This window comes from Notechis scutatus, chromosome 6, assembly GCF_049901735.1.
Source record: "Notechis scutatus isolate UNSWTSFEM ecotype Mainland chromosome 6, rNotScu1.2, whole genome shotgun sequence".
Classification (NCBI taxonomy): Eukaryota; Metazoa; Chordata; class Lepidosauria; order Squamata; family Elapidae; genus Notechis; species Notechis scutatus.
The window spans coordinates 63,871,369-63,895,529 of record NC_142014.1 but is presented as its reverse complement, the minus strand read 5'-3'; the positions used below and the strand labels follow the sequence as shown (position 1 = coordinate 63,895,529).

The 24,161-nt window shown below is 40.3% G+C and overlaps 1 protein-coding gene across 1 annotated transcript in view; it reads right to left on the bottom strand.

Annotated features, from left to right (window-relative positions):
* Positions 1 to 23,782, bottom strand: part of SYT10 (synaptotagmin 10) — a 47,519-nt gene extending 23,737 nt beyond the window's left edge. The window contains exons 1-2 of the mRNA XM_026693481.2: positions 23,491 to 23,782; positions 4,871 to 5,231 (exon numbers count right to left, since the gene is read on the bottom strand). Of these exons, the coding sequence (XP_026549266.2) occupies positions 4,871 to 5,231; positions 23,491 to 23,782 (653 nt within the window). The remainder of the gene's footprint in view (positions 1 to 4,870; positions 5,232 to 23,490) is intronic.
* Between the last annotated feature and the right edge of the window lie 379 nt (positions 23,783 to 24,161).

Genomic DNA, 24,161 nt, shown 5'->3' with positions numbered 1-24,161 from the left:
AACAAAGCCAAGAAAGACAAACATGTCAGAAAGGAATTTAACCAAGAGTTTCAGGCAGCTGTTAGAAGAGACAAGAAGTAGTATAACAACAATTGTAGAGACAATATAGATGTAAACAGACATAGAAAAAAAGGAAAGTCTTTCAAAAGATCTCTGATCCTAGACCATGGGTCCCCAAACTTGGCAACTTTAAGACTTGTGGACTTTAACTTCCAGAATTCTGGGAGTTGAAGTCCACAAGTCTTAAAGTTGCCAAGTTTGGAGACCTCTGTCTTAGAAGTAGGTGCCAACCTTTAATTGATATGCTAAAGGACACCAGTAACCAATTCAAACGAGATGAAGAAATATCATAGAAGTATACTAAAGAATATAGTAGAGATGTCAATATCCAAGAAGATATTCCTTAGTTACAAGAGTGACTAGAATTAGAAGATGGAATTAGATCAACACTCAATTCATTACCAAGCTGGAAGGTAGTGATGGACTACCCACTGAAAATATGGTAAGCAACAGAAAAAAGTCAGTTAAGATTCTAACCAAGCTATGTCAACAAATCTGGAGAATGACACAACGGCCAGCCAATTGGAAGATGTCAATTTATATTCCATATAAAACCAATGATATTTAACAGGGCCTGCAAATTATCAGACAATATACTTAATTTTACATGGTAGCAAAATAATGGTTATGATCATCCAATGCAGATTAGAGCCCTACAGAGAAAAAAGAAATGGTAGGTATTCAAGTTAGCTTTAGAAAAGGAACATTATACTATATTGCTGATGCACACAGGACAGCTGAGAAAGCCAAAGAATATCAAAAAGAAGTCAGATTGGGCTTCATCGATTATAGAAAAGACTCTGATTTTGTCAATCATGTCAAGCAAGGGAAAATGATAAGAAAAAGGGGAACCCATTGTTCTCATGAGAAACTAATATATGGGTCAGGAAGTCATTGTATGGCCAGAACTTAGCAAAACGGACTGAAACATCAATAGCATATACTATGTTGATAACACTACTTTGATAGCTGAAAATGCAAAGGATTTTCAAACCCTCTACTAAAAGTCAAATGAGAAAAATGACAGTAAAATTAAATTCCATGTGACGCTCTTTGGGAGGAAAAGTTGGTCTTTAACTTCCTCCTAGAATAGGAAGTATATTGACACCTTTGAACTTGGGTATCAGATAAGACTCCTACGAATACCAGTGACAGCCAAGAAAACAAATTGATGGATCATTGAATAGAATAGAATAGAATAGAATAGAATAGAATAGAATAGAATAGAATAGAATAGAATAGAATAGAATAGAATAGAATAGAATTCTTTATTGGCCAAGTGTGATTGGACACACAAGGAATTTGTCTTGGTATAAATACTCTCAGTATACATAAAAGAAAGATACATTCATCAGGAGTTGAGAATCATAAGATACGACACTTAATGATAGTCATAGTGTACAATAAGCAATCATATCATACTAGGAAACAGTCAATAAAAATTGTAAGGATACAAGCGACAAAGTTACAGTCATACAGTCACAACTGGGAGGGGATGGGTGATAAGGAGTGATGAGAAGATTAGTACTGCAGATTTTGTAAATAGTTGAACAGTGTTGAGGGAATTATTTGTTTAGCAGAGTGATGGCTTTCAGGAAAAAACTGTCCTTGTGTCTAGTTGTTCTGTGTGCAGTGCTCTATAGTGTCATTTTGAGGGAAGGTGTTGAAACAGTTTATGTCTGGGATGTGTGACACAAATGACCTAGCTGAAATTATCCTACTTCAAACTTGTTCTGTGAAGACCCAGCTCTCTGGAAAAGGCTCTAATATTGGGAAAGATAGAAGGAAAGAAAAGAGAATGACCAGCAGCAAGATGGATGAACTGAGTTACAGGGGTACCGAGTGCACTGTTGGAAGATTTGAAAGAACAGATTAAGGATAGTTTGTTTTGTGGAGAAGAGTTATCTCTGTGGTTGCTAGGTGTCAAAAATGACTTGATGGCACATAATGAATCAATCAATCAACATTGCATACATGCAACACTGGCCATAATTTGCAAAACACGATACACATAATTTTTCTACTTTTTTGCCCAGAATTTTCTGTTCAAGGAAGTATTCTTTCAATAACTTCAATAACTTAAAGTTTCTTAATGCATTAAAATGAGATGCGTCTAATCACCATCTTCTTAAATTATTTCTCAGTTGATGTGACAGCTAAGTGCTAAGTACTAGCATATTATTCTCAGTTATGTCCTGGTAGAATTCTGATTGTTGGATGAGGATGGACGTGAACTGCTAATGGAAAAGAATAAATTGTTTTTTTTAAATAAAAAATAATTTAATAGCTAGTACATTTTGAAATAGCTTTGTGTTACTTCTTACTTTAACTTATTGTGTGCCTCAGCTATTATAATCCCAGAGATACACATCCTTACTCATCCCAGCCCTCGTGTTTTGTTCATGTACAGGGACTTCTCAACTTACAATTGTTCATTTAGTGACTGTTCACAGTTATAACATCCCTGTGACTTATGACCATGTTTCATACTTATTGCCAAGAACTGGGTAATTTTACCAATAAACCACGTTTCTCATGATTGCAGCTATGGAATGGTAGAGTTTATTGCTGTATTCCCAATCGTGGCTAGTAGCAACAACAATGGATTTCCGTGCAAAGTCAGTGTTGAGAGTGGGTAACTCCCAACACCGTTTTATCCACCCCTGCCCATTTACCTAGCATCCGGCCCTTTCCTAATTCCCCCGCCACCACCCTGTGCCTAATTAACCACACCCATCCAGCAATCCAGCTTCCTCGTTCCTCCCCCCTAAACGCCTTCCTTGTGTTATACAAAGTAACAATTAATGGGCTGCCACACACCCGTGCCACAGCCGATCGAGCCGACCCCCCCAGACGCCGGCATCATAATGTCCCCATTCCGCAGCCGAAGCTGTAACACTGGACCTGCAGATGAGCTCCATGAGGCTTCCGGCTGTAATATTGGGCTCCGGGACCTGAGTAAGCTGTTGAGCTCGACACTTATAATCATTGCAGCATCCTCATGGTCATGTGATCAAAATTCATATACTTGACAATTGGCATGTATGGACGATGGTTGTAGTGTCCTGGGGACACATGATCAACTTTTGTGACCTTTTGACATGCAAAGTCAATAGGGAAGCAGATTCACTTAATGACGGTGTTAGTAACTTAAAAAGTGCAGTGATTCGTGTAACAAGTGTGGTAAGAAAGGTCCTAAAATGGAGCAAAACTCACTTGACAACTGTCTGGCTCATCAATGGAAATTTTGGACTCAGTTTTGGTTGTAAGTTGAGGACTACCTGTGCTCTTCATATTCCTCTATCATAAAAAGGCTCCTGTAGATTGCTTTTGAGATATTCTATTGGGTTTTCATCTATTCTGAATGTCTGTGACCTGTTCCTAGTTTAATTGTCCTTGATTACGCTGAGTTGCCTGGAGTCATTTAGAATCAGTGTCTTTAATTTAATTTTAATTAAATAAACTTTAGATTATTTTTTCCAAATTTAATCAATCAAACAAATGGCAAAAATAGGTATTTTGCATCCCCACTGGAAAGGTCTTAGTACAGAAAGGGTTTCATTTCATGAAGTATAACTGTTATGCCAACCCTGTGCATTGTTCTGCCTTAAGATGGTGAAACTTTTCAATGTTTTGTAGACACTTTAAGCTCTTAGATCAAGTGTTGAAAAAGTGCCATAATATTCTCTAAGCACTTAGCAGGAAACTACAAGTCTCATTTTCCTTGTGGTCAGATGTTATGTACACTGCTGTGATTTATCACTTGCTAAATAAACACTCATGTTTGAGAATAAAAACTAGATACAGACTGGAGTGTAGATCTAGATCAGTCCCTTTTAAGCAGCTTTTCTTGCTGTTAAATTTCTTCCCTTAATCAAAATATACTGCATATGGAGACCCACACAACAGTGCATTTAACCCTGGATTTAAATGTAATTTAAAACAATCATAGAATGATGTACATAATATACAGTATATTAAAGTTGAATTGAATATCATTAATTCAAATCAATGCTTATCATTATACTGTTGAATTTATTACTGTGCAGCAGTGGTTCTCAACCTTGGTCATCACACCATAAAAATGATGTTGAGACTCTAGAAAGAGTGCAGAGAAGACAAACAAAGATGATTATGGGGGTGGAGGCTAAAACATATTAAGAACCGTTGCAGGAACTGGGCATGGCTGATCTAGTGAAGAGAAGGACCAGGAGAGACATGATAGCAGTGTTCCAATACTTGAGGGGCTACCACAGAGAGGAAGGGGTCAACCTATTTTCCAAAGCACCCAAAGGCCAGACAAGGAATAATGGATGGAAACTGATCAAGGAGAGATTCAACCCAGAAATAAGGAGAAATTTTCTGACAGTGAGAACAATCAACCAGTGCTTGCCTTCAGAAGTTATGGGAGCTTCCTCACTGGAAGCTTTCAAGAAGAGACTGGACAGCCATCTGTCAAAAATGGCCTAGGAGATTGAACTAGATGACCTATAGGGTCCCTTCCAACTTTATTATTCCATTCCATTCTATTCTTTATCACCAATCTCCTTTGAATACCTTTTGTGGCAATGGCCCATGGCCACGAATCACCAAGACTTAATTCAAGACTTAAATCATACTATTTCTTCAAGCCTTTGTGGACACCCTGTGACAACATCGCAAGTCCCCAAGAATCCAAAGAACACAGTTTGAAAACCACTACTGGACAGCTTTTGTTTAAGAATTACACAGCCCCCATTCATTTTTCAATGTCAACTAGATGGTCTATTTTGAGTGAGTTTCTGTAAAAGTTTGTTTAATTTTCTCTTACCTGGACGACGATGTAGGCTCTGTAATCTGCCTTTGCATTCGAGCATGTTTGATGAGATGTTCTTTTAAAGCATTTTGGACTTCTGCTGGAATGTCCGGGGAAGTGTGGCTGATTTTCATCGCTGCTTCCAGGATATTGGTTGGGGGCTTCCTGTTTTCTTTAAGGCTTTCCTTTTTCTCGTTGGTTTCCAAAAACTCAGGGGGAACAGTGGTGGTGCTCTGAGGGATGCTTGTTGTGTCTAAAGCAGTGGGTTTGCTTCGCCACCATGGCCAACACAACTTCCAGAAGACAAAGAGTGAGACTAGCAGCAAGGCGAGCCCACAGAAGCTGACGACAACTGCAAGCAAGCTGACAGAAATGTCTGCAAACAAGGGAGGAAAGGCATTTGAGTGGCTTTAATTTCTTTGAATTGGTAGATTAATTCAAAATGTAATTGGGTCAATTAGTAGATTAGTCATGTTATAATGCAATCTGAGTGCTGATTTAATTAACTGCAAGTTGAGCTGTGCTCATCTATTTGCATGCCTGCCTGTTGCTCACACGGCCCTCTTGGGAATAGTCCACAGCCCATTAATGGGTCATGGCCCTGGGATTGGGGACCTGTGATCTAGCTGATGGAAACCATGGTGTCACAAACAAGCGCTTCCTTTTTTTTTTTTCTGCATACATCACATCACATCACACACATCTCTCTTCTTGACCACATCACAAATGACACCATTCAACAACATTTTTGTGTGGCACCAATTATAGAGAAGATGAAAGAAGGCTGACTCCATTGGCATGGACATGTCCTAAGTGTCAGGATTCCGGCAGTTACCCCCATTTAAATCATGAGTCTCGAGCCAAACTTCCAAAACTTAAAAAGGATTTATTGGGAGTTAATATGCCGGCACTGCCTGTGTGTAGCCGACTCTGAGGCACATGATTCATTGTCACCCTTGACCCTGGTTTTCCATCCACCCCCTGGGTGTATCGTAATTCATATTCTCCAATGGAACACATCCATAGCCAAGAGTAATCAATCATGCTCTCCAGTTAGAATTTTGCGTGGCAGAAACTTCAGTCACCAAGTTACTATCTTTGAAAACATTTATGGAATGCAGTTTCAGTTTTGCAAGCTGCTGCACTGCTCCCCCCTCCCTTCCTGTTGGCAACTCTAAAAAGACCATAGAAATATTTTATGAGTTGACACTGAGAGCAGCAGCTTCCACTGTTGCCATGACTGCCTACCAACTAGAAGTCAACGGCCGGCGACTTCACGGGCACCCAAAACAAAGATAGCAAGGCACCATCAACAAAGACATGCAAGCCGTGGGCCTGTGCCCTGGAGATGCAGCTGACTGTGCAAAGTGGTGTTCAGTGATCTGAAAAGTGGACCCTGCACTTGCGGGAATATACTAGGAAGAAGAAGAAGAAGAAATATCACATCATTGGCACTTTCATCATACTGTTTTCACATTTATGATGGAAAGCAACAAGATCCTGATGATGTGCTGCTCAAGCATATAACCGAATATTACACCAACTTTGAAGTGCAAGAAGAAAATATGGGGGTGAGTTGTCCCCAGTCTTCCAGACTTTAAAAAAGGACCTGATATAAACTTTCTGCCCTTTTTAAAACAAAAACAAACAGACTTTTTAATAATGGTGGGATTCAATTTTTTTTTACTACCAGTTCTGTGGGCATGGCTTGGTGGGCGTGGCAGGGGAAGGGTACTGTAAAATCCCCATTCCCTCCCCATTCCTGGGGGAAGGACATTGCAAAATCCCATTCCCTCCCCACTCCACTAACCTGCTTTCCAGCTCCATTCTCCTGTGCAGGGCAACAAAAGAAGACCCAGCTGATCAGCTGGGACACAGAAGGCAGAGAATAGATAGGGGCGGGGCCAGTCAGAGGTGGTATTTGCCGGTTCTCTGAACTACTCAAAACCGGTTCTCCAGAACTGGTCAGAACCTGCTGAACACCACCTCTGCTTCTTAAGATACAGGACTTCAAAAAACCCATAAGATTAAGTTTTTAATATTTCAATATACTTTTATATTTCCATTGGAGGTTTTTTTATGCATCTTTGTTTATTATAAGATTTCTTTTTATTCACCACTCTCACTGTTTTAGCAAAAAAGGCAACATAAAAACTGCTGAAAAGCCATTATTCTTTATTCCAAAGTACAGTGTATTTATTTTGTGTATTTATTTATTTTATTAATCAAATTTATATGGCCGTCCATCTCACAGAAAGTGACTCTGGACAGCATACAACAACCCAATAAAACAGTAGAAATATAAAATTGTCACTATCTAAAACCATTACATAAATTTATGACCACAACTGAGCTAAGAGAGACCATTGTTATGCAAGTTTTGCCCCATTGTACCACTTTTCTTAACACAGTTGTTAACTGAATCATTGCTGTTATTAAGATAGGAACATGATTGTTAAGTGAATCTGGCTTCCTCGTTGACTGAGAAAGTTGTACACGAACCCCGGGATATTATAGCAACTGTCATAAATACGAACCAGTTGCCAAACATCCAAATTTTGATCACGGGACTCTGGGGATGCTTGGAATTCTTGCGGCAGTGGGGAAAATGGTCCCAAGTAACTTTTTTTCAGTGCCGTTGTAACTCTCAACAGTCATTAAATGAATGGTTCTAAGATGAGAACTCCCTGTATATAATAACCGTTGAAAAATATCAAAAATTATAAAAACAAAACTAAGAACACAGAGCTGGAGGTTTTCTACTCCAACTCCCTGCTCAAAGCAGAAGACTTTATACCATTCCAGTGGTGGGAAGCCACTTCCTTCCCAGAAGAATGAAATATTTTAGGAAATATTTAAAAAGACAGGCTATTGTTGTGGCTCGGAGGTTTGAGCCTGCTTTGTCAGAGGTCAAGGACTTGGACAATGAGGAAGAGGAGGATTTGGCTCTGAGGTTTGAGCCTGCTTTGTTAGAGGATTTGGAGTTGCCTTCCTCCCCAGGACTTTCCTCTTCGGCAAGACCTTCCTCCCTGATTGTGCCTCAGGTGTCGGCAGATAATCAGGAGAGCGTATCAGAGTCTCTGACTGAAGATCAAGCCAAGGAATGCTGGCTTGATGCGAGGCAACGGTGCAGGAAAAAGTGCGAGTTGCAACGCAGAAAGAAAGGACGAATCAGAGACTGAGATGAGGGACTGACACGCCCCACAGGGAATAAAAGTGGGTGTGTTTGCTCTGAGAACTTGTTCGGGACAACGTGTTAATTTAGTGAGAGAAGCTTCAAGTATCCTGTGTGCGGTGACGGCTTGTGATTTATATTCCTGCTTTATTGTCAGACTTGGCAGACAGCTTGTGTGAGACTGCCAAGAACCTTATCAGCTTAAGGAATTTAACCCTGTAATTACTGGACTTGCTTGCTTGTTTGTTTTCAGTTGGGAATTTGGACTTCTCACCTCGTTGGTACAGGTGAGACATAACAGCCTATTATATTTTACTTGATGATAAAATAAAAAACATGTTTTAAAGGCAAAAAACAGTTCCCTGCCCCCAGCAGATATTTGGCGCCCATCAGGAAAGAATGGGACAGCCTATCTACAAAACAAAGGACCAGGATGATGGGATTATACTTCAGGGCAAAGCCATTCAGCCATGGTAGGAATTACCCAACAAGCCCTTCATTGCATCAGCAAGCTTCAACCAAGCTTGGCTCAGACAGCCTACAAAGTTAGCTGTGACCCCTACAATAACCAATAGAATACATGTTCTTGCACAGGAACAGGAAGTTTAAGTGCAAAACCCAATAGAGTCTATAAATACTTCCCCCTCTCCCTCCCTCCCTCTCTCTCCTCCATGTGATCTGCTGCCCAGAATGATGTGTTTGATGGTTCTGCTCAGTGGTGGGATTCAAATTTTTTTTACTACTGTGGGTGTGGCTTGGTGGGCATGGCAGGAGAAGGATACTGTAAAATCTCCAGTCAGAGGTGGGATTTGTCGGTTCTCCAAACTACTCAAATTTTCCACTACCGGTTCTCCAGAACTGGTCAGAACCTGCTGAATACCACCTCTGGTTCTGCTTCACTATTAAACCCTCTTTCCAATCAGCCTCCATGTTTCCAATGTCTTTCTCCCCATTTGGAACTGAACCAGATGAATATTTCTTCCAACACAGTCAAATGGTTATCCAGTCTATTTTTGAAAACCTTCAGTGATGGAGCACCCATAACTCCAGGAGACAAGCTGTTCCATGGATTAATTATTGTCACTGCCAGAAGATTTCTCCTTCCTCCTCAGTTGTATCTCTCTTTAGCATGCTTCCACCCATTCTAAGACATCTTTCATTTTAACTGGTGGAAAGTTAGGGGAGAAAATTGGCTTGTGGACCAGAGATTTCAGGACCATCTCTTCTGAATGGGACTAGTTTTGATCATTCATCTTAAAAGAGGATAATTTGAGATTTCCTTCCCTAATGTTTCTCAAATTATGGGGAGGTCTGGAGGCAGAGTTCCTTGGTAACTTCCCCTGTCCAAATGGTTCCTTTGCAATATAGACATAGAATAACAGAGTTGGAAGGGACCTTGGAGGTCATCTAGTCCAACCCCCTACATGAGCAGGAGAGTCTATTCCAAATATTAGCCCCTACCTAGAATCAAACTCACAGCATCCTGATTGTGAGACAAGAGCTCCACCTCTAGGCGACTGCATTGGATGTTTTCTCTTGCCATCATTCAGAAAGTTGATAAAAACCAATTTTTAGACCTTTGGGTACTAGTGGCCTGCTCGCAGCACTATTATCTAGGATGGAATTGGTGGTTGGTATTCTTTAATGGCATGTTTACTTCATTTTTATTGCTTTATGATAGTTTACGGTTACGATTTTATTTTCTATTTTTTACTGCTGTAAGTGGCTGAGCATTATTTTCAAGTTGGCAGTATACAATTCAGAAACTAATAAATAAACACAATGATATTTGTGATTGCCCATTTTGCCTTGAAAGTAAGAGAGGAGGTATTTTATTACAGCGGAAATGTTGCTAAAATGGTGCCCAGATCAGTATTTCAGGGAGAAAAGCAATTTTTTGGCTTTTGAAAAAAGTAGAATTACAAGAAGATGAAAAGGTTTCAATCGTGAGAATTCTAAAGGATGATTGCAGAGGCATAACATGTTTATCTTGTCCAATGCATCGTTGCCTGCCTTTGACCTCTTAAAATAAATAAGAGCGATGCTACCATATCAATGAAGCTTGTGCAATTCTTCTCTTCTATCCAAAAACTCTGTTTTTCTTCAATAAGAAAAATGATGAAATGTAGAGTTACTATAGTTGGATTACAAAATGCCCAATTAAATAGCCACAAAACACCACAATTTTCCATCCTGTCAAAATATATTCATGAACTGGAATAGAGCATGGTAACGAAGTCAGCCAATGAATGGACATAGCAACTAAGTCAGCCAATGAGGACTGTTCGGAAACTGAAACTAGAAGTAGCTAGGCATGGCTCTATATATTGAGCTCTGCAGCTCTGAAGCTATGTTAAGCTCTAGTCTGTCTATTGAAAGATAAACTAACTTGCTTGCTGAAAACTAGAGTTCTGCTTTGAACCTGTAACATGTCTGCTTCTGTTTGAGTTTGCTTCATGTTGGAGAAATCTACAACAGGTTTGTAAAATTTACTTTATATGTTTATAAATAAGTTAAGTGAAGCCTCAGCCATCTGTGTTTACTTTTATGGCACTGAATATACGATGCAATACTCTGAACACATCCCTCTTTGCTTCCATTTAATGGTCATCAAGAACTAATACAAGTAGTCCTCGACTTACAACAGTTCGCTTAGTGACCATTCGAAGTTACGAAAAAAGTGACTTATGACCATTTTTCATACTTATGGCAGTTGCAGCATCCCCATGGTCACGTGATTTACTATTCTGACTCAAACCCTTTTCCAATAAAACAAACAATAACCAAAGGGAACAGAAACCTTTTAATGAGTCTTACGAATCCCCAGTTAAAAGGCTGCTGCAAACTAATTAACTTTGATAAACACAAACCTTGCCAAAACTGTACGAGACTGCCAAGAATGACAGATAAGAAATATTTCACAACACAAGAGTCTTCAAAAACCAATTTAACATACTGCAATGTCCACAAGACTGAGTTTCAAAACGTCTTTGCTTCCTGCAAAGAAGCTTCTCTTCACAGCTGGCTTTTATCTTCTTGAAGGAGGGGCCATTACCTTGCAGCCTTACTCCTGAGTCACCCGTGCTGCTGCAGCTGTTCTTTCCTGCGAGCAACCCTGCACGCATGTGCACTTGGCACAGGCTCCTTGGGAACCTCCCCATTGCTGCTGCCAGCCCCCACAAGCTCTGAAGACAGCAATCCGCTTCCTAATGGTCCTGGCCCCTCATCTGAGTCCTTGGTCTCCTCAGCCGTCCACAGCTGCTGCCAGCTAACCACAGCATTTACATTCAGATGCTTGACAAGCGACTCATGTTTATGATGGTTTCCATGTCCCGGGGTCATATGATCCCCTTTTGCAACCTTCCCACAAGCAAAGCCAAAGGGGAAACCTGATTCACTTAACAACTGTGTTACTAATTTAACAACCGCAGTGATTCAGTTAAGAAATGTGGCAAGAAAAGTTGTAAAATGGGGCAAAAACTCACTCAACAAATTTCTCACTTAGCCACATAAGTCGAGGACTTATGTAATGAATTATAAGTACAGGTAGTCCTCAAATTACAACTGTAATGGAGCCTGCCCATCATAGTCATAAGTCATGATAGTCATAAAACTGGTTGATCACATGACTGACTTGGTTTTACTACCCTTTTTTACAGCAGCCAATAAGCAAATGTTGTGAGTTTTGTCCAAAACTGGAAGCACCAGTTTTCTGCAAAACTATCATAAAATGTCATAAAATGTGGTCATGTGACTGTGGAATGCTGTAAACAGAGATTGTGGCTGTGTTATCAAGCACCTGAAGTTTGGTCACATGACTATGCAGGGAGCATTGGAACTTTAAATCCAAGTCATAATTCACCCTAAAGTAGGTTTGTTAATTGGACCACCTTTTGCCTGAAATGTTATACAATCTCCTGCTTGAGCAGGGAGTTGGACAAGAAGACCTCCAAGGTCCCTTCCAACTCTGTTAATCTTTTTTAAATGTTGAATGGTTTCTAAGTGACTGTTGTAAGTTGAGGAGTGGGGCATACCTGTAAGTGTCAGTGGAATATGGACATCTCTAAAATATGAGTGAATGAAGCACTTAGATAGATAGATATTGATAGACAGACAGACAGACAGACAGACAGACAGACAGATAGATAGATAGATAGAAATAGGTAGATGGATAGATAGAAATGGATAGATAGATAGATAGATAGATAGATAGATAGATAGATAGATAGATATGATAGATATGATAGATAGATAGATAGATAGATAGATAGATAGATAGATAGATAGATAGATAGATAATAGATAGATGGATGGATGGATAGATAAATACAGTAGATAGAAGATAGATACATAAATGGATGGATGGATGGATGGATAGATAGATAGATACTATAGATAGAAGATAGAAGATAGATATAGATATAGATGATAGATATAGATGATAGATATAGATAGATAGATAGATAGATAGATAGATAGATAGATAGATAGATAGATAGATAGATAGATAGATAGATAGACTTTATTGTCACCTTGAATGTATACTAATTGGCATACCTTAAAATGAAATTTCATTGCATGCAGCTCTCAAAGGGTCACCCCTTCCAATATACACTATATAAACATGACAAAATAAATAAATACAAAATTATGCATACACCCACATATATTATATGACTCCAAGATTCCAAGAAGCAGAATCAGCCATGGAGTCTTGTTTTTAATTAATGTGCTGAGAATGTATAGAATCAATAGACGATGCTTTCCTATAGTAGAGTGGTGATAAAATCTGTCCCAGATGCTTCAGATGCTTTCTTGCTCCTTTTAAAGTTATATAAGAGCTTAACCCAAGAAATAATGGCCATAAATCCTGCGCTGCTTTATAGGGGAAAAGGTATCCTCGCTTCACAGGTCATTTCCTTCTAGCTGAGCACATTGGTCAGGAGTACAGAGCAGCTGGCACACAACAGGAAACAACAGTTCATCCCTCCACATGATACCAAAGTGAATGATAATGCAATAATGGCACAAACTGTTTTCTAACAACAAGTAAATCATGTTTCATGCTCAGCAGAGGACAATAAAAGCAAGCCAAAGACTAGTAAAAAGTAATGGAAACAAAGAAAAGGGGATGGGGGGAGTTAAGGGGGGAATATTATGCACTCAACTTTGGTGTGAAGGAGCACTGCCTTCTCATGTGGACATCGGCTGTCAAAACTTGATGAGCTCTGATAATAGTTATGCTAACACACTGTGGAATAATGCCTTCTCCTGTTCTCCTTTATATGACAGTAGAAGAGTTCATTATACAATCAACAAACTAGTAATGGTGAAAACATTTACTTCAGAGGTGGTATTCAGCAGGTTCTGACCGGTTCTGGAGAACCAGTAGTGGAAATTTTGAGTAGTTCAGAGAACCGGCAAATACCACCTCTGACTGGCTCTGCCCCCATCTTTTCTCTGCCTCCCGGGTCCCAGCTGATCGGCTGGGTCTTCTTTGGTTGCCTTGCACAGGAGAACGGAGCTGGAAATCAGGTTAGTGGGGTGGGGAGGGAATGGAGATTTTACAGTATCCTTCCCCTGCCATGCCCATAAGACATGCCCATCAAGCCACACCACAGAACTGGTAGTAAAAAAAAATGAATCCCACCGCTGATTAACTTACTTTGTTTTAGGTTGCTTGTTAATAAGGCTATTTTAGGTGATGTTCATCAAAATTTGAAATGCTGTCTTGTGGTTCTGGATGGTGAGCCTTAACTAACTCTGTATACAGAGGATATTGTCATTCTTTCTAGGACTTGTATAGGATTTAGAAAAGCGATGGAAGCTCTCATTCAGTATTGCAAAGAGAATAAATTATACTTTTTACCAGGAAACCAGAGCCACCTTGGTCTAGGGGTTAGGCCCAAAGGTGCTTTTTCAGGAGGCAACTAGAGGCAATTTCTACAGACTTTTAGCTATACAATTTAGGATGAACACCCTTTGAATTGTATGAGAGTAGGAATGGATTTCCAGAGGAAAAATGAAAGGCTGCAGGAACCAGGAGCACTACTGAGTGACCCTGAGGACCTCTAAAAGGATGCTGATTACCAGCTGCCTGCAAGGAATATAAATCCTTCCATTCCCCACCATTCTGTCAGAGCTGAAGAAGCTTCTTGGATGAGAAGCTAAATGTCTTCAAAAGAAAAAAAAACCCCAAGAAAGTCCAGTTGCCTCCTGAAAAAGCACCTTTGGGACAACCAGGATATGGATGACAAGATTTCTAGTGGTTAGGGTTAATACATCCAAAATACTTAAAGGGCAATGTATGTTCTCAGTGTGCCTGATTAATGTGTGCTGAATTGGAATAATTATAGAGTTTAGTCAGAAGCCATCCTTAACAGTTAGAGTAGATTTATATTTCTCTTGTCCTGAAACTACAATTAGGCTTTTCTCATCTTGATGGTTATAAATCTTCTAAGGTCATGAAGCCTAAGCATCAATAGATCCTAATGAATGCAGTAGAAATTATAAATATACAAAGAAACTAAACCAGAATCAAACTCTTGTGGATTAAAAGGTCTTCCCATTCATGAAAAGAGGTTTTTTTTTTTTACAAATCTGTTCCATAGCTTGCTGACTAACATAGACCCTTGCTCTGCGAGAATAAGAGAGATTACTTTAAGACAATTCCTCCCCCAAATAAAGAATCTAGCCAGAAAATTATCTAAAACACAACCAATGATTCAATATATTGCTCAGTTTCCCTACCTTGTCAGTTAGGGTTGACAACTCTCATTTAACAACTCTCATTTAAACAATTCCTGGAGAAGTTCTCTCCTCCAATAAACATGGACATGTGACCCATTTTTATACGTGGGCATAAATGTTCTGTGCGCTGATATTGGGAGAAGACTTTCATTTAGGAAGTAATCCTGGTGGAAGTGCCTTCTGAATGGGCAGGTCTACTCAAATGCATGGAGAGGTCCTTGGTTGTGCTGAGTCCTTGAGAAATAAGATGCTGCGGTTGTGTGTGTCAAAGGATGCTTTCAAGCAGTTTTCCCAACAATCCACCTGCACGGACTTCGGGCTACACTACTAGGGAGTTCCAGAAAAACATCTACTTCTGCTTCATTGACCATAGTCAATGGAGCCTTTGATTGTGTGGATCACAACAAATTGTGGCAAGTTCTTAAAGAGATGCCAGTACCAGGCCATCTTATTTGTCTCTTGAGAATCCTATATGCGGGTGATGAAGCAACAGTGAGAACTGGACACGGAACCACTGATTGGTTCAAAATTGGGAAAGGACTCCTGCAAAGCTATATACTGTCACCCTGCCTATTTAACTTATATGCAGAGCACATCATGAGAAAGGCAGGGCTAGATGAATCAAAAGTTGCTATTAAGATTGCTGGGAGAAATATCAACAACCTTAGATATGCAGATGATACCACTCTAATGGCAGAAAGTGAAGAGGAACTATAGAGCCTCTTGATGCGGGTGAAGAAGGAGAGTGCAAACGTTGGCTTGAAACTCAACATTAAGCAAACTAAGATCAGGGCATCCTGCTCTCTCAATTCCTGGCAAATAGATGGGGAAGAAATGGAGGTAGTGATAGATTTTATTTTCCTGGGCTCCAAGATCACAGCAGAAGGGGACTGCAGCCAAGAAATTAAAAGACGCTTGCTCCTGGGGAGGAAAGCTATGGCAAATCTAGACAGCATACTAAAAAGCAGAGACATCACCACTGCCAGAAAAAATGTGTATAGTCAAGGTTATGGTTTTCCCAGTTGCAATGTATGGCTGTGGAAGTTGGACTGTAAGTAAGGCTGAGCGCCAAAGAATTGAGGCCTTTGAACCGGTGCTGGAGAAGACTCCTGTGAGTCCCTTGGACTGCAAGGCGATCCAACCAGTCAGTCCTAGATCAACCCTGACTGCTCTTTAGAAGACCAGATCCTGAAGATGAAACTCAAATACTTTAACCACCTAATGAGAAGGAAGGACTTACTGGAGAAGAGCATAATGCTGGGAAAGATTGAGGGCAATAGAAGAAGGGGACGGCAGAGAAGGAGGTGGCTGGATGGAGTCACTGAAGCAATCGGTGTGAGCTTAAATGGACTCCAGAAGATGGTAGTGGGCAGGAAGGCCTGGAGAAATATTGCCCATGAGGTCACGATGGGTTGGACATGACTTTGCAACTAACAACAAAAACAATAACTATAATTACAAGGTAATTATTTGGGGGAGGAGAATTGCTTTATCTTTCTTTTATGTACATATCATCTTCCATTGTTTGGGGACGTTGAGGATAAGAATAATAACAAATAAATGTTGATGTGTTGCTTTAGAATTATCAAAGGACTTCACAAACATTTTCCCCCTCTAACTCTGAAAGGTACAATAAAGCAGAAGTAAAGTGGCATTTTAATTGAAGCCACATAATAACAAAATAAAGCTGCCTTTTGTTTGTATCAGATCATAAATGTTATCTATCTATTCCAGGATTAACTGTGTAAACAATTGGCAATGCTTCATAACTCCAAGTGGTGCCTGTCTCCTGCATGATAATGAAATAATGTTAAAAATCTCAGAATTTGTGAGAGGTTTTGTGAATTTTTTGAAATCTCAAGGATGATCATGGAGAGTCTAGAAAAAAAAAGCCATTTTGCCAGATCACATATGGGACCAGAAAAAGTAATAAAGTATATTTCAGTCTTGCAATTAATCTTCAGAGTTTTAGCCCAACAATCCTTCAACACAAACAAACAAATGTTGGAAAACAAGGTATGTTTGCATCAAAGCTAAGCTACGATTCCTCCCCAAATAAAATGAATTTAAAGAAGAGAGACATGATTTTGAAACAGGACTACCTGTAACACACTTTGGTTTCTTAGCAACTACAATATACTAATGGGAAAGGATGGTGAGCGGAAATATTGTGCCGAACCTATCAAAATACTTGTATTTTGCTCACATAGTATTTTTGGATGTTTTTGTGTGTTTATAACTTAAATGGTATTCTTCTATCTGTAACTTTACTGACACATGGACAGCTAGTGATTGCAAATATTAGACACATTAGCCTCCATCCTTTTTCCCAGGAAAGAGGAGCATACTAAATGAATATTAATCTTTAGAAAATGGAGAGATAGCCTGCAATCTGGATTGCTTTTAGTTGAATGCTTTTTGTATAACTGTGCTTATATTTCATCTTTTTGTGGGGCGCTCAAGGCAGTTAGACAGGAGTCTTCCCTTTTCTTCATTTTATCCAGATGAATAAAATTTTGAGAGGTAGATGGGTTAATGTCCCAATGTCACCCAGTGAACTCCATAGTGGAAAGCCAGCTTAAACCTCTCGGTTACTTATTCCCAATCTACCATTGTAACTGCTACAATAATAAGTTTTGAATAAGTTTTATTAGGCTTTTCCAAGGCGCAGTCATGAAGGATTGTATATTATTTCTCTTGAAGCTTTGTGAATACAGTTTGGACTACAGCTAGACAATTTTGGTCAATGTCCATTTTCCAAATCGCTTATCAGAATTTCAGGGCTGATGAGGAGGACTCTCTTATGCTTAAAGTCCTGGAAAACATTCTCATTCATGTCAAAATAGCTCCTAAAATGTAGGAGGCAATTTAATATGTTTTAAGTCACAGTGACAATCATGAGTGTGTCTCAAATGTTACCTCAAATGTGACAGAAAATTGCCTGGATTTTATCCTAAATGCTGAAAGATGATCTACTTGTAGGTTATCCTGTGGTATTAATGATTGGGACATAACATTTTTACAGAAGTGAAGTGGGAATAATGAATGGGGGCAGGGGAGGGATGGAAAATAACTTTTACTTCTGACTCTGTACAATGACAGCCACCAAAGTTATGCTGTCAGAAGCTTGACAGGATGTTGTTGTCAAGATCAGTAGTTCAGCAGATGGATACTTTAAGTAAAAATTGTTTCTACCTTGATCATATTAGACTTTCATACAAGCAACTGAAGTTTGATCTAGCTACCTGACTGAAACAGAGTAACAGGTTTGTAAATCAAGGCAGAAACCTGCACGTTGAATCATGTGATTTCAAATTGCTCTGTAATTTTTGTAGCTGTGTGAAAATTCTGGAGTCCTTCTGGGAAGCTTACAGATGCAATTCCACACAATTTTACTTTCATATATGGAGAACCCTGAGGGGAAAGCTGAGGGTATGATAGACTGTCTGACACCAACAAGTATTCTGAAGAAGCTTCTTGGATGAGAAGTGAAATATTTTCAAGAAAAAAACAACAACCAAGAAAGTCCATTTGCCTTTTGAAAAGCACCTTTGGGACAACCATGAGCTGGTTGATTGAGAATTTCTGTAGACAGAAGTTGGGAGTGTCCAGCAAGTCTTCAGGCTTCATGAGCCATGGTGGCGCAGTGGCTGGAGTGCGGTACTGCATGCTACTTCTGCTGAGTGCCAGCTGCCTGCAATTTGGCAGTTCGAATCTCACCAGGCCCAAGATTGTCTCATCCTTTCATCCTTTCGAGGTGGGTAAAATGAAGACCCAGATTGTTGCAGGCAATATGCTGACTCTGTAAACTGTTTAAGGAGGGCTGTAAAATACTGTAAAGCAGTATATAAGTCTATTGCTATTTGGCTTCTCAGCTGTCAGCTTCAGCATGGCCAACCACAAGTCCCACTGATGCCTTTGCTAATTAACATAAGTTATTGTCAAATCCCATACCCGGGGAGGAAGTCCTTTTAGGAAGAAATTTTCTGATAAATTATATTATATTCCTCTCATTTTCCAGTGGCCACATGCAACAATGTTGTTATACTATCCCATAGGGAAAGTGAGTGGTCATTCTTACTTTTGCCCCAAAGACATCAAATGTTACGAATGCATATCACTCAGTCTCTGAGGAAAGGGAGGCAAGCCAGTTGACCAATATGCCAACCTTTTGGACCAGAAAACCTAGTGATGACAGGCAGCAAAGAAAGTTGCATTTTAGGGACAATTGACTATATTTAACAGAATAACAGAACAAAATAACAGAGTTGGAAGGGACCTTGGAGGTCTTCTAGTCCAACCCCCTCTTCAGGTAGGAAACCCTATATCATTTCAGACAAATGGTTGTCCAATCTTTTCTTAAAAACTTCCAGTGTTGGAGTATTCATAACTTCTGGAGACAAGTGGTTCCACTGATTAATTGTTCTAACTGTCATAAAATATCTCCTTAGTTCTAGGTTGCTTCTCTCTTTCATTAGTTTCCATCCATTGCTGCTTGTCCTGCCCTCAGGTGCTTTGGAGAATAGCTTGACTCCCTCTTCTTTGTGGCAGCCTCTGAGATATTGGAACACAGCTATCATGTCACCCCTAGTCTTTCTTTTCATTAGACGAGACATATCCAGTCCTTGCAACCATTCATTATGTTTTAGCCTTCACTCCCCTAATCATCTTTGTTGCCCTTCTCTGCACACTTTCTAGTCTCAACATCATTTTTACATCATGGCGATATAAAAATATTTCAGTGCCATGCCAAGAACAATATCTTAGAAAAGCAACCAAAAAAATATTTTAAAGTGTTTCTTTTTCAATTGAGTTTGGGCACTTCATTTATTTATTCACTGATTTATATCCCACCTTTATTATTTTTTACAAATAACTCAATGTGGCAAACATAGCACATTCTTTCTTCTTCCTATTTTCCTCACAACAACAACCCTATGAAGTAGAATGGGTTGAGAGTGACTTGCCCAAAGTCACCCAGCTGGCTTTCATGGCTAAGAAGGGACTTGAACTCACAGTCTCCTGATTTCTAGCTTGTTTTTTAACCACTAGCCCAAACTAGCTCTTTTTTTCCTTTTTGTTTTTTTGATTGGCTTAGTACAAATTTGGATAACTTACAGATGTACTATTTTGCATTTCTGCATTAAAAGAATGGGCAGAGGTGGTTGTTTTCAAAACTATTCACCAAATCAAATCTAGGTTAATAATTTCTAAGGGAGCTATCATTCCTGCTGTTTTTTTCCATCTACATGCAAAAGTGAGCATATGCATCAGAGGTGCTATTCAGCAGGTTCTGACCAGTTCTGGAGAACCGGTAGCAGAAATTTTGAGTAGTTCAGAGAACCGGAAAATACCACCTCTGACTGGAGATTTTACAGTATCATTCCCCTGTCACGCCCACCAAGCCATGCCCACAGAGCTGGTAGTAAAAATATTTGAATCCCACCACTGATATGCATATGTTTTGATGCTTCCCTATTTTAGGCTAGGAATGAAACTTTTTAAATCTTGGAGATGTTGGAATTACAAATTCTTTGAATCCTGAAATTCCAATTAAGATCAATTCATTCATACTGGCCTATTATTGATAGGTTTTCATTTTGAGCATACTTGAGGATATTACTAAAGATAAAATGAACGTCTGCAGGATTGTGGCCTATTTTTTTTTTAGAACTGGATTCATCAAATAGCAATAGAACTTAGATTTACATACCACTTCATAATGCTTTACAGAACTCTCTAAGTTCCTTGTCTAATGACTTATGATGAATTATGAATTTACTAATGGTTAGTGAAGTCTGACAGAACTTAGGTTATAATAGGAATTTTGGAAGCAGTTACTATATAATTAAGGATAGGATAGTTTTAACATACTTTCTTTCTTGAAGAATCCATCACTGAATTACCACCCATGTTCAAATATATTACTTCTGCATAAAACCATGGATTGAATAGTACCCAACTGAATGATAGAGTCATAAAGTCACCATCAAAACAGACTTTTTTTTCCCATACCCACAAAACTGACTGTTTTTCAATCAACAGACTCATAACAAAGACCTAATTTATTGAGAGTAAATAAATAAATGTCAGTTTTTAAAGAGCAAATCCAAATTTTAAACTGGGCCTGGAAACAAATTGGCAACCAATATAGAGGCAACAATAGTTCAGCATTTCTCAACATTAGCAACTCTAAGAAGTGTGGACTTCAGTGCTGCCTAGGGAATTCTGAGAATTGAAGTGCCGACATCTTAAGAATTGCCAAGTTTGAGAAACACTGTCCTAGACCTTAGCCAATTGCTCTTTGCACTTCATTCATGGTAGCTCAACATAAAGGATTTTCAGTTTTCTAGTCTTCTTTTATTGAGATCCTGCTTGCTGTAGAGATTTAAGGCACCATGCTAGAAACTGAGAGATTGTGAGCTTTAGGTAAGCTGTGTGAACCCTAGGAAGAAGACAATAGCAAATCACTTCCAAAATTCTTGCCATGAAAAAAGTCTTGATTTCTCTAAAACAGTGTGCCTCAACTTTAGTAACTCTCAGATGTGTGGGCTTCAATTTCCAAAACTGCACTTCTTGGAGTCCACACATCTTAGAATTTCCAAGGTTGAGAAGCACTGCTCTAGAAAATAGACAACCAGCGAAAGAAGTTTAAAGTAAGTCTACATCATTGGAAGAGTTTAACTTGACCAAAGTGTTCTGAGCTGTCCCCGTTTATTCATTATGAGTATTCACCGGAATGTGTGACTATTTGAAACTGGGAAGAGTTATAAAATTAAATCTCTAATCTGGGCAATGTTACATCCTCGGCATGCATGTCCAACAGTGTGGCGACACTGAATAGCAAATCTGAAGAGAGGTCCACTCACTTTCATATACACGTAAGTAAGACACAATCCCTGATAATGCCTGAATAGAGTTCCTAAGAACTCCATAAAGCATATGGTAACTTTCAGAGGAAATACAAACTTATCTATGAATGGAAATCCACCTAGAGCAGTTGACCCTTTAGCTATAACATCTCTGTCTTATCTGGTTCCAGATTTAGCTCGTATGCTCCCCTCCTACCCCAAAACTACCTATAGCTCACTTTAATGTATTCCAATTAGCAACAAACAGAGACAGGCCCTTTCCTAGCTTTTAAAAAAGCAAGCTACCGGAACTGGAACATTCTACGTGCAAAGCATGTGTCCTGCCTCAGATCTATGCCCTCCCTGCTCAAGATTGGGGAGGCATCTGGCTGGCCACTGCTGGAAGCAAAATACTGGACAAGATAGATTGCTGCCTGATTAATCAATGCTATTATTCTGACCTTATGAGATGCAATGGGAAACAAAAGAAAATACCCCCTCCTTCTTTTGAGAGGAGGGCAAGGACACACAAATCCTATCTGCACAGACCAATGCGCTCTCTCTCTCTCTCTCTCTCTCTCTCTCTCTCTCTCTCTCTCTCTCTCTTTCTTTCTTTCTCCCTCCTCTCTCCTCCCTATCCCACAAAACATTTTTCTTCCAATAACACCTCTGAAGCATTCTACTGATTCCTGCCACCTGTTGCCTTGCACCTAAGTTTGGACAGCCCTGCTTGGAGGATCTCTGGATGAAAAGGGCAGAGAGACTAAATGCATAGGAACATTCCCATTCCTATATATTCATGTCTCTCTAACCTAGTTGGAATGATCTTATACAGCTTTCAACAACAACAACAACAACAACAACAACAACAACAACAACAACAACAACAACAACAAAATGCAACAGCAGAAGTTTAATTTAAAAGCAGTGTCTCCTCTTTTGCAATAAAACGCTTTGATCCTCACTTATTTGAAACTAAGGGGGAGAGATTACCACAAAAATATGTCGGACTGTAAACACACAAACTCGCAGCAGTGATTCTTTTTAGAGTGGGTTAGCAAGAGGCAGAGCCGGAGAAAAACGGAAAAACGTAAGGTAGAAGACGCAGGTTTAACCTATGTTGCTACCTTGCTCAAGGCTTACTGTCTGGCGGCTGAGCGATTGTTAGCACCGCGGAGAAAGACAAGCCAAGGTTTATCGTTTCTTACTCGGTTTGATAACAGATAACAGAGTAACAGAGTTGGAAGGGACCTTGTAGGTCATCTAGTCCAACGCCATGCCCAAGCAGGAATTCGCCCAAAGTATCCCTAAACAATGTTTCTGGGCACATAAAGCGTGCTTCCAAGAGGGCCAAAAGACAGTAGAAATGGACTAACTAGTCCAGGGTAAAAAAAACCCGGAGCATAACGTCCGCATCAAGTCTTTCCCCTTTGTTTCTCCCCGCGATCGTTAGAGTTTCCGACTTGGAAAGTGAAGACCTCTCGCCGGCCAACACGCTTCAGGCTGACTCCGGGATTTCCCGGTCCCTGCCCGCGATCCAAGTCCAGCCGGAAAAAAAAAAAAAAAAAGAGGCGCTTCGCCTTTTTGCCTTTTCCTCTCCAGGGAGAAGAAAAGGCAGGAAAGAGGGGGGAAAACTTCAACTTTCCCAACGCCCACACAACCCCGATGCCATTAGTGGAGGAAACCTGGCTCGCTCTCGCTCTCTTCCCCCCACGCCTCTCTCTGCGAGTCCCCCTGCCTTTTGTCAGCAAACCGCGCAGCGCTCGCCCAGAAGGCGGACGAGAGGAGACGCGAGCAAGCACCAAGGAGGAAGAAGAAGAAGAAGAAGCCGGGACGAGCGAAGGAGCTGCTTACTCTACCTGTGCGGCTAATACCTTGGTTGGAGGTCTCCAGAGGAAAAATGCCCGAACATTTCTCCAGTTCCACTTGGCCTCCCAAGCACAGCTCGGAGATGATCTGCAGAGCTTTGTGGCACAAGCCGCTCACCCCGTCTTCCTTGGGGAAACTCATCTTCTTGAGCGCTCTTCCACTCTCCCTCTCTCTCTTTTTAAGCCTTCTCTTTTCTCCTCTCGATCTGAGCCATGGTTCACCCGACGGGCAAAGGACGGCTCCACCTTCTTGCTCTTGGATGGCCACCACCACCCGCGGCATGACCGGGAAGAAGAGGCATCTCACCTCCCCACCCCGCGAAACCGGGAGAGTTCCAGCTTTCAAGTCATCAGTGCGAAAGGAGCGGGAGGAGGAGGAGGAGGAGGAGGAGGAGGAGGGACGAGGAGCAGAGATGAGCTTAGCAGCAGAGGAAAGAACAGCCCGATCCGCACGTTGCAAAGTGAGTCAAGATTCACCTCCGAAGAACAAGGACGCCTAACGGGTGGAAAGGCTTTAAAAAAAAAAAAAGCCACAGAGGGAGGGGGGAATCTCACAGCACTTAGCAACGCCTTTTGTGCCTCGAGGGCATAGGTAGGCAGTTGGTCCAATGGCAGCAGAGCGCGGGTGCTTGGGAGGAGTACAGGTGATGAGCGCGGCGCCC